Raw genomic sequence first — 11,948 nt, 5'->3', positions numbered from 1 at the left:
AATAATCAACTTTAAGATATGAAACACCATAGCACATATTCGAGTGGATTATTGACAAAAAAATCATAGTGGATCCAGTTGAAAAAAATGACTTAGATGAAGCAGAGTTACCGCCACCTCGAATGGTTAATGCGACATCATTTCTAGAAATCAACAACCAAGCCTCCAAAGCTTCAAAAGAACAACTTCAGAAAGCAGAATACAGTATACTCATTTCATTCTTTCTATCATTAAATATTTACTTCAACACAAACTAACATATAGCTTTTACCCAACAAATGTGTTAGCTTTTTTTTAAAAAAATATAATTAAAAAATATTTATAGAATTTTTTTTTAAAATCGGATTTAATTAAAAAATGGTCGTTGGGCCCAACGAATATATGATCGTTGTGAGCCCAAAATGGTTAAATGACCAATTTTATTTTTTAAAAAAAGTTTTTCCCAATTAAAATATTTTTTTAAATCTAAAAAAATTATTATAATTATCCTACACTTTCAAATTATTTTTCACACTATTTTAAAGTGACGTAGAGTTACTATAGAGAAAAAGGTAGAAAAACTTTTAAAAAAAGAAAATGGAAAGTGATGTTATGGTGTTAAAATTCAAGAGAATTTGTGTGTTTTGTGGGAGTAGTCAAGGGAAGAAAAATAGTTATCAAGATACTGCTATTGAGCTAGGCAAAGAATTGATCTCAAGAAACATTGATTTGGTCTATGGAGGAGGTAGCATAGGCCTAATGGATTTGGTTTCACAAGCAGTTCATGATAGTGGTAGGCATGTTATTAGAGTTATTCCTAAGACACTCATGCCTAGAGAGTTAACTGGTGAAATAATAGGAGAAGTAAAGGTAGTTGCAGATATGCATCAAAGAAAAGTAGAAATGACTAGGCATGGTGTTTTTATTGCTTTATTGGGTGGTTATGGCACACTTGATGAGCTATTTGAAGTAATTAGTTGGGCACATCTTGACATCCACGACAAGCCGGTAGGATTACTGAGTTTGGATAAATATTACAATTCATTATTGTCATTTATTGACAAAGCTGTGGAGGAAGGCTTCATCGGTCTCAATGCTCGCCAAATCATCGTATCTACGCCAACAACAACAGAGCTTGTTGAGAAACTCGAGGAATATGTTCCTTGTCATGAAAGAGTTGCTTCGAAGTTGAACTGGAAAAATTAAAATATTTTAGCCTGTACTGAAAAGGGAAACATCATGCCCTCTCTTCCTGCACCATCCACAATCCATATCAAAGAAGGAAGTAAGAAGCAAAAAAAATTTCACTTCTTTTGTTGAATAGGCCAAACAACAAAGTGCACACCAGAATATGTTCAAGATGAAATAAAAAATGGAGCCATCGACTCTAATGAAAATAAAATAAAATGTTGCAAACACATTGTTTTCATATTCTCTCTTTCAATATTTATAATATATCTTCAATATAATTTATACTATACTATTTTCGCACTACTTATATTACACTCTTTCATTCTTGTTAAATATATTTGTAAGTTGGTAAACCACATATTATGAAACATAATTGTTTTACCTGCAAACATTTCTTCGCTCGTGCGTAGAACGGGCACACTAATTTATATAGAAGAGTGAAGAGTAGGACGACCAAAGGTATATTTGTCATTTCAAAAAAAGTTTTATCTTTCTTATTTATGTTTTAGGCTTCAAGGTTTGGCCATAAATTTTTAATGACAAAAAAAGTCAAGCAATTTTTTTTTAAATGTCAATCAATCCCATTGATATAATGTCTCATTATTTAAAAAAGAAAGAGAAGAAAATATATAATATCTCACATGGACCCACATAAAAAAAGTTAGTTGTTATTTGCATATTTAGTTACTCTACAAAATAATTATCAAAATGAAACAATAATAAAATTTATAAATATTTAAATGATAGTCCATACATTCAATTTATTTATCTTACTTTTCATTTAAATTTGTTTCAGAAAATTGCCTCTTTTTTTGATCATGCATTTAATTGCATGAAGTAACTATTACTATATTATTGTAAGATAATAAGAAAATACACATAAATATTGAATAAGTGTTGATCTATCAAACACAATAAACGATTCCTCCGTAATTTCAAAACTTCACATGATATATATCATTACAAAGATCTGCACTACATATAATTTATGAAAATATAATTATTTACTAAGCACCTATTCAAATTATTTTAAACAACTTATTTAAAATGTAATATTAACTTTCTCATGTTAAATTATTATAATATATATCATGTTAACTTTTGCTAATTCCTTTGATTATTTTTGTTTAAATTTCCCCATCAAATTAACATATCACTTAAAAAGAAATTTCGTATTTATTATATTAAATTGATCTCTTATTTTGAACGTATATAAAACAAGACATAAAGACAATTCTTTAACATTATGATTCATTAAGACGTTCATCCAGTAGGTCCTTATTTTCGCTTATTAAACATTCATAAAACGAATTAAAATGTACTTAAAATTAATTTATGTATGGATTAGTATCCTTTGTATGATCTATATAAAATGTTAATAAATAAATATTTATAATTTTAATTTATTCTCTTATATAATTTTTAAATAAAGTAGAAAAAGAAAAACATTACAATTAGTTGTTTATTCTCTTGTGTTTGACCTGATGTTAAAAATAAGCATTAGAATACATGATATTTTAATGTTAATTATAAAACTTTAAATAAGTTGTAAGCTATTTTATAGAAATAAAAAATTATATTTTATTATATAGTATGATCGTTACTTACATTTCTTATTGTGTTTATTCAAAAATATTATTATTATTTTTAAAAATAATTAAATAATAATAAATATATTTGAAATTATAATATTGGCCCTTCATTATCTAGTTTCTATTTATACTATATGGAAAGGTCACCAAAGCGACGACCAAGGGTAAAATAAGGGCGAAATGGTAATTATGTCTAACAGATATTTACCAATTCTCTTACTTCAAAACAATTCTAGAGAATTACACAAAGCATAGGGAAAATATCAGTGGAAGAGAAGGTTCTGGAGAAACTTCATCTTCATCCACCAAAATTTCGTCTCCATAGTTGCATCTGTCAAAGCTTGCTCGTAGAAAGCTCTAAACTTGAGTACCACAATGGATCTATCAGGAATGTACTCCTTTATATCTGAATCATGAGTTTCCAATTGTTGTTTTGCATTAATTGCAATCGTAGAAGTAGCAACAGCTGAAATAGGGGTGTCTTTCTTCCATATTCGAGCTATGTGGTTCTTTTCCCTTCTTGCTTTGTGTTATCTTTCCATTTTCCTAAAGTCGATGGGTTTAATTTCCAAAGAAGTTGATACCACCATCAGATCCTAAGATTCAAGAAAGAGAAAACCAAAAATTTGGAATGTAACCTTTTAATCTTGTTACAGATTTCTACAAAAGACAACAAGAAGCGAAGAAGACTTGGAATATCTCATCGATCAGTGCCTTGATATTCTATCTAAGAAACACCTCAAGCTCTCATCGGGTGCGGATATGAAAATCAGCTAAAATTTCTTTAGATAAAGGTACGATAACAAATAGTTATAGTCTAATTTTACTCCTTTAGCTCTTTTACCTATTAAAATCAAAACTGTACCAGTTTAACTCTATAATATGTTGTATAAATCTGAAAAATCAGTCAAAAAAAAAAATCTAGAAACAATATTTCTGACCATAACAATTTATCCTTCAACTCACAATCTCATGAATACTTGGGAACGACCGATTTCACCATCATTGTCGGCTGCAACACAAGTGAATTGTTTTCTTCCACTTCTTTCATGTTGGTTCCTGAAAATATTTTTAAGCACCTAATGTTCACCTTTTGGTTCTGCAGGCTGGGCAGATAAAATTCATGGTATGAGCGTTTCCGCTGATGGACCATAGCATATTCAAACATTGCATGAACCAATTGGGGTTGCTGGTCAGATTATCCCATGGAATTTTCCTCTCCTCATGCTTTCATGGAAGATTGGCCCTACTTTAGCTTGTGGCAACACAATCATGCTAAAGACAGCTGAGCAGACCCCATTATCTGCATTCTATGTAGCAAATCTTCTGCAAGAGGTAGCATTCAAATTTCCTCTTTTATTTCACACCCTCGGCAAGTACACAAAGTTTCATCTTATTGGCACCCTATCTCGACCGAAATCATCAGTTTTTCGTTTTCAAAATTTTTGAAACTAATCCCTAACAGATGATATCCCAGAGTCTGTATTTTTTATAACTTCTTATACCTAAGTCACTATAGTTTCATGAGTTTATGGTGTTAATAATAATCAGAAATTGAAGCATCTACTTGTTAATGAGGATATGGCACACCTTATTTTCTTTCTTATACATTGTTGTTGCCACTTGCTACACGTTATCTATGACGCGGGACATCGCTAATACTAAGTTATCTCTTAACAGACTGGGCTATCTGAAGGTATTCTAAATATCATTTCGGGTTTTGCTACCACAGCTGATGCTCCTCTCCGAAGTCATATGGATATGGATAAGGTAATCTCTTTGCCAATAAATAATATAGTTTGTATAAATACAAATTAAAATATCTTTTTCCTTTTTCCATTTTATAATTTGTATATATAAAGTACTTGCATTGAGAAAGCCAGCGAGATACACTAAAGTTTTTGCTATGTGCAAGATCGGTAAAGAGTTGAACTACAAGAGTTTATTGTACACAACATCACTTTACATTTCTGTATGCATATCCAAAATTAAGTTGTCTTTTGTTTATTAATCTTTCCGCTATGTTTGTCCATATCAAAAAAATAGCAACAACCCATGCTTGATTTGAAAACCAAACTTCAATTACAAGTCTTGTTTTTAGAAACAAAACATCAGAGGTGGGATATAGAGGTTGTTTCCGATAAACCCCAACTCAAGTCAAAAAAAGAACTCAAGAACACAATTTGCTTATAATTAATACTGAGACAAGATTTAGGGGTTCAAATCAACTGATTTGATATGCACCAATATGGTTACAGGGAAAGAAATAATCGTGGGACTAGAGCATTTAACTTGTAAAGGACTCCTCAAACTGAGTCAAAATTCACAAAGCTGAAAACGAACCTTGCAATGGAGACTACAAAGAAGCTGCACAAAGAATGCTTGCAGTGTCGTCCATATGTGTGCCACTGGCAGCTAAAACGACCCGAGAATGGCAACTAAATCCCTATAAGAATAAGGTTGTTGAGTGGTGGCTCCACCAGATTTCAGGGTCTTGAACAACCATCCTCCCACTGCATTTCTGTCGATTTATCAAAGAGGTGGATAAACCTCCAATGGAGTTTGTCTCCCTCTATCTAGATCAGTAAGCATCAAGATCATATCATTCTTTGATGACGATAAATTTTAAGAGAGGATACCAAAATTTGGTAGTCCTCACAATGACATTATTGTAGTTTTAATTTTCTTAAAATCCTCTAAAATTGAGACATGTGTTGGTAAATTATTTTTCTCCTCTAAAATTATGACATGTAATTGATAAGATCATAGTAATTTTAATTTTGTAAAATCCTCAAAATTATGACATGTGGTTGGTAAATTATTTTTTCCCTGGAAAGGGTTTTGGCTTTTAATACACACCAACTTGTTTATCAGGTACTGAATGCCGGAAAAAATAAGCTCAAATCTATGGACGAGGTCGGTGGTCTTGTGAACTTGCGTGCACTGATTTTGAATGGTGAGCTTCTGTATATGTTCCACCTCTTTATCGATCAGAGCTCAGTATCTGCTGGATCATTGTTTTTAATACTGGCCTACTTTTTACTTTCTATGATAGACAATGACATTGTTTCAATTTGCAAGCTTGATAACATGAAAGAGTTGAATACATTGGTTATGGATTCCTATTTCTCTAATTTTATATTTTCATTAGAATGGTTAGTGTGTAATTGAGCATGGTGTATCATACACACAGTTTGTTATTCTGCTAATTTTGCGCAGATCAGTGGAACGGATGCCAGTTATTATAATTAAGAGTCTCGGTATACTCTCTTATTAGGAAATACTGTAAATTGTAATTTCTGCAATATAAATCTGAATAACCTATTACTGTGACCGATTGTGGTGTTACTTTTGGCTTTCTGGAGATTAAACTTATGAGGATATCACTAAGATCCACTCAAGAGAGCAAGAATATATCTCGAGAAACCTCAGCTCCTTCTAATGGGTTGCTATTATTTGACATGCCTAGGCATTCGGTTTTAAAGCTAAGATTAAGTCAGGTTTCAGCCATAGAGATACTAATCTGTTTTATCTAAAAGAATTAGAAGAAATTGGCTGGCTTCCTGATCATTCGTTCACAGAACATGGTTTGGTATCAAGAAGATAGCAAGATTTTTGGTAGTTAGTTACATCATGAATAGTTGGATATGTTTAGGTGAAAGAGATAAAAGGAATAACAATGCCAATTTTCTTCTAATTTTCCTTGTCATATCCTTTTAACCTATTTCATGATTCGGGCTATTAATAAAATTTAGAAGTTAGGCCGCCATTCCCATCTTATATTAACCTAATTAATCAGAGTTTCATAGTGGTTCGAGAAATTGTGATAACTATAGAAGATAGTACACTTACTATATTCTCTTCTTTCACATTCTGTTTTACCCTTTTTCAGTACCATTAAGATAGAACTTTATCTTATTCTTAAATTTCACTTCTCTAGAAACTATTGTAGTTAAATTCCTGAAGTTGAATTCACCCGCCCCGAAACCTTGCTCTTCCTCCTATCTCAATCTCATCAAGCCCTTAAAAGCTTGAACATCGCTCAATGTTAAACTTGGAGTACCTTAGTCAACAACTTCAGCCTGATCTCAACATGGTAATGCAGAATTATCTACCCATAGATGCAAATTCCCATCCATCAAACAAAATGGGATACTATCCGCCACTCCAAGACTCAAAAAATGAGCTGTATCATCAAGCAGAAGCCCCAAAAATTGTGTTAAATCATCATATAAAGGGGGATCAAAGGCTGAAATCAGTTCCCAGAAAAAGGATTGATTCCTCCCTAAAAACCACCGGAAATGGTACCAAAAAACCCACCAAATTTGCAGATATCTTCAACAAAACAACCTTATACTCAGCTCGATGTCCTCTCTTTGTTGTTAAATTGTTCTTCGTATATATGAATCCGGCGGATTTGAGTATGAAAAATTATTATTCCTGTGAAATGATGCATAAATCTCCATCACAGTTTTATAAGTATTCCACGGAATCACAACACCCATCCAATTCCCATTCCGACTTACTCTAGGAAATGACCCCAACAATTTGAGGTACTTCTTTCTACTAGACTAGAGAACAACTCCTTGTTCTCCAGTTCTTCAAAAGCATTTAATCCAACAACTTCCATATATTTTGAAGCTTTCAGCACTTTCTTGATGCTCCAGTAAGCTTGATTGGCAGTAGCATCTCTAATTGACCTTTCTTTTATTATGTAGTATAGGTGAACCCACCTGACCCAAAATCTATCTTTCTTGTTACTCAGATTCCACAACAATTTACTATCAGCTTCATCACTCACTCTCTCTTAAGTAGTAGAAGTATCTAAGACCAATACGTATGAATAGAAAAAAAAATACTTTTCAGTAGGCACATTTTGCCAGCAAAGGACAAACACTTTTGCTTTCCATGAACTAACTGTTCTTAGCATTTTCTATCTAGAAGGTTGGCATTGAACCAAAATCATCAAATTAGGATCTCAATATTATGTTTAATAACCGAAAAATCCCCAACAGCCGACTGGGATACGGTTCGAAACTCACAGGATATTGGATTCTATCTACCCTCAAACACTTAAATGTGAAGCAAGGATGATAATGTATGTTTTATATTTACATTTATTATGTTTAAATGTACTACAAAAATGATCTGCTCATTGGATGTCACAATTGCATTGAAAAGAATGTGACAAAACATAGCCATTACTATGGATGCAGAAAGGCATTTCATACAGCTTTCAAGACCCTTTTAAGCCTCCCTCCCCCCTTTATATATACTAAAAATTGAAAATTCAATTGTAAATTGTTACCGAGAGTGTTGAATTTCAAAGGTGAGTAAAGAATGTATTTGCCTATTGATCTTCTGCGAACGAATTTGGTCAAGGAAAAAAATGGTGTTAACTATGGCTTCAAGTGGAGCCGGCTATTGTTTTCGGTATCTTCTAAACCTTCCAACTTGGTAAAATATTGTTTAGCCTGCTTTGACTTTATGCATTTTTACATTTACTACTTCTATTAGATAATGGGAATTTCCATTTAAAGAGGACTAAGCTTGTTTCCCTATCCGTAGAACTAAGATCTAAGGTATTATTGGATATTAATTTAAATCAGCACGTAATATTGAAAATGACAATGTAAAATTGTTTAATCGCAATGCTTTAAAGACTGAAATTCTTTCATCTATAGTTCATTTTGCAGGATTTTCTTTGGAAAATGCAATACAATTGGTGTTCAACTGTAGACGGATACCACCTGAGAAATCATGACATTATTTGTGTCCAACTTATTTCTTTGTCATGCCTTTTATGTTGCTAAGTAAACCTAGAAGAGATCTCTATATACTGTTATTTTAACCTTATTAAATTTACAATAAATAAAGTTTTAATTCGGCATAAGGCATTCTTATTGAGCAGTATCTAATTAGCAATTGATATTGTTATCTTGAAGAATGGAAGGTTCTACTTCTTGCTTCACATGCTGAAACCTCGAGGACAAGAATCTCTAGAGTATATTAATTATTTCTAGCTATTGTAATGTTCATTTATCTTTTCTTACAGTCAACATAACAATTCTTTCCTCAATGCACTGTGCAGGAGAGTACTTACAGATCCTTGATAATGCCAGTTGGTTAGAAGCACTTCCTCCCCTGAAGCAAGATACAATTCCGTGTGTTTCATTTCAAAAGATTTTAACGAGAAACTACTCTGTTTGACGACTCTATCACAGGCACTAACATTGTAATATTAAGCATAAACACAAAATTTTAATGTCTACATTCAATGGTGTTTTTCTACAATTGTTGTGATATTGTTATATTACTGAATCACTATTCAAAGCATCAAAACATTATAAAATGTAAATGTTGGGCCCGTGGGCCAGTATTCATCTAGTTATATTCATCTAGTTATATAGAAGAGTCGGTTATGGGACAACCAAGGGCATTATAGTCATTTCACAATAAAAATTCACCATCCAAAATTCATCTCTTTTATGGACTCCATTTTTCATTCAATATTTTTCTTTCTTTTTTAAAATGCACTATTTCTCACTTCTCACCTTTGCTATATAACCCAAAAGAAAATTCTCAAAATAATCTACCATTTAATGTTTATTATACTATTTCAAATTAATATCATTTTAACAAAATAATCTACCATTTAATGTTTATTATACTATTTCAAATTAATATCATTTTAATAAGTTTTGAATTTCAATAGTTGCATTTAATTGGCAGCTATCCAATCAAAAAGATTATAAAATTTGTTTCAAGTTATTATTTTGTAATAAAATATCTAAATATTCTCAAATTGTATATGAAAAGGCCTGTGACTTTAATACACTACTTGATAATAATTTCAAAAAAGATTTTGAAGAATAAATAGTCATTTTATATATGTAGCATGAGAAGTATCATTATGTAGGAGTATACTACATCTAAAAAAAAGAGCAGCCCGGTGCACTAAAGCTATCGTTATATGCGGTGTTCGGATAAGGGCCTCACCACAAGAGTGAATCATATGCAGTCTTACCTTGCATTTCTGTCAGAGGCTGTTTCCAAGGTTTGAATCCGTGACCTCCTGGTCAAATGGCAGCAATTTAACCAGTTATTCTAAGGCTTCCCTTCCGTATATACTAAGGTCACATGGCAGCAACTTTGATACTACTTCATCTATGATCAAATTTAGTTTGATGCTTTTTCTGAGTTATTAAAAATTCAATGTAACATAAATTCAAAATACATGAAATATAATTAAGAATTCTTTGAATAAATAAAGAAACGAAACGAGAGAAAAATATGAAAGATAAAGAATTTCTATTACAAAGGAACTAAAATTTTTAAAATAATTGAAAATACTAAAAAAGTATAGCTATTTATTTTAAATTTAATTAGAAATTATGTTATAAATAATATTTTTAGGAAAATTTGATCAATTTTTAAATTTAGTGATGTACAACCCTTTTAAAAATAATAAAAAATTTAAAACCTATATAATAATATTATAAATCGAGTTTAAAAAATTAATATACTGTAAATTATCATGAAAAGTGCCAAATTTGATAAGCATTATTAAAAGTGTGATAATTCTGAGATATTACTAAGATGTCAAAAATAAATAAACATAATGAAAAAGAAAAATAATATATGAAAATTTGTCTATTTTTTGTCATAACACAAAATATATTTATATTAAAAATGTGAGTTAGGAAATGATCAAGGGCATTAATGTAATTTTCATTGTTACATAGAAATGTGAGTTAGGGCATTAATGTAATTTCATAGCTAGGTGGTACAATCATAGTCATCTCAAATAAAGAATTTCATTGATCATTTCTTTCTTTCTAACTTATGTGTTCTCCATTTGTGGGCTGTTATGTGGCTAATAACAATTTTTCATATTTTAGATGTTAATTTATTCAACTATATTATGTACAAAGTAATTTATTCAACTGTATTATGTACAAAGTATTGTTTCAAATAAATTTAAATTTATACAAAGATATTATCTCTTGCAATCATATGTATTTTCAATTAAGGGTGGAGTTAAATAAGGCTATTGGATTCATTCGAATTATCTTCCACAAAATATTAGATTGTTTACATAGAACTAAAAGTATTTTTTATTTTATATGGTAGATGTTGAATTTTTTTACTGCTTGGTATGTTTACTTTACTATATTTTAAAAATTTTAAGTGAAAATAATGACTCCACCACTACTTTCAATGCTCCAACTTTCTAAATATTAGTATTAGTTTTAGTCCAATAAATACTGTCACACATGAAATTCTACAAGCAAATTTATAAAAATTATGTGAAATTAATTATGTAAATCATATCTTAAAAATATATAATGCAGTAATTTAGGTTTTTTTTTACTTGCAGTTTATTGGACTAAAATTTATAATTGTTAACCTATTTCAAGATATTTATTTTTGTTAATTATCAAATAATTATGTCAAGAAAATTATCGTTAAATCAAATAAATTTTTAACAAATTGACATTTATAATTTTAATTTATTTTCTTGTATAATTTCAAATAAAGTCAAAAGAAGAAAAATATTAAAAATAGTTGTTTAATTCAAGAGAATATGTTAGGCCTGAAGTAAAAATAAACATTAGAGCATATTATATTTTAAGGTTAAATAGGTAAATAAGTTGTAATTTATAGATTTTATAAAATAAAAAGTATATTATCATTTTTCTATTGTGTTTAATTAAAATAATTAGTAATTGTATTTTTTTAAAATTAATTAAATATATTTAAAGTTGTAAAATTATCATTTTTCTATTATTATTTTTTTTCCTACTAATATATAAGTAAAAGTTTGATAATACTATTAATTTGTCTTTTAGTAGTACCATGCCTTTACTTTATTAATAGTAGAATATTACTATTACTACTATTATTTCTATTTCTATTCTAGTCTATTCTATTTATTATTATTATATTATTTTTTACTTACTATATATATGTGAAGGTTGGAGTGACTATCTAGAGTATTTCGGTAATTTTAGTCACCCCAACCTTCACTTCTATATAGTAATAAATAAAATGGTTATACATGCATATGATTTTTCTTATATTTATTAGTTTTGTCCTCATTTTTATGGCAATAAAATAGTTACATATGTATATTGCTTTTTTCTTATATTTATTAATTTTGTCCTCATGTATTATTTTAATAAT

At 29.9% G+C, this 11,948-nt stretch overlaps 1 protein-coding gene across 1 annotated transcript; it reads left to right on the top strand.

The window, feature by feature from the left end:
- Nucleotides 1-576: 576 nt before the first annotated feature.
- On the top strand, nt 577-7,596 carry LOC107873341 (cytokinin riboside 5'-monophosphate phosphoribohydrolase LOG3). The gene is made up of 2 exons (XM_016720150.2): nt 577-1,176; nt 6,301-7,596. Exons 1-2 carry the CDS (start codon nt 577-579, stop codon nt 6,367-6,369), a joined length of 669 nt encoding a protein of 222 aa, XP_016575636.1. The 3' UTR covers nt 6,370-7,596.
- Nucleotides 7,597-11,948: the final 4,352 nt, after the last annotated feature.

This window comes from Capsicum annuum, chromosome 6 (genome assembly GCF_002878395.1).
Source record: "Capsicum annuum cultivar UCD-10X-F1 chromosome 6, UCD10Xv1.1, whole genome shotgun sequence".
NCBI lineage: Eukaryota > Viridiplantae > Streptophyta > Magnoliopsida > Solanales > Solanaceae > Capsicum > Capsicum annuum.
This window is presented reverse-complemented; position numbering and strand designations above follow the sequence as displayed.

Bases quoted from the DNA above. Each gene is read 5' to 3' on its own strand.
- LOC107873341 (XM_016720150.2), top strand. From the start codon at position 577: ATGGAAAGTGATGTTATGGTGTTAAAATTCAAGAGAATTTGTGTGTTT. The intron at 1,177-6,300 runs AAAAATTAAAAT...TTTTATCTAAAA, and splicing joins TTGCTTCGAAGTTGAACTGG to GAATTAGAAGAAATTGGCTG.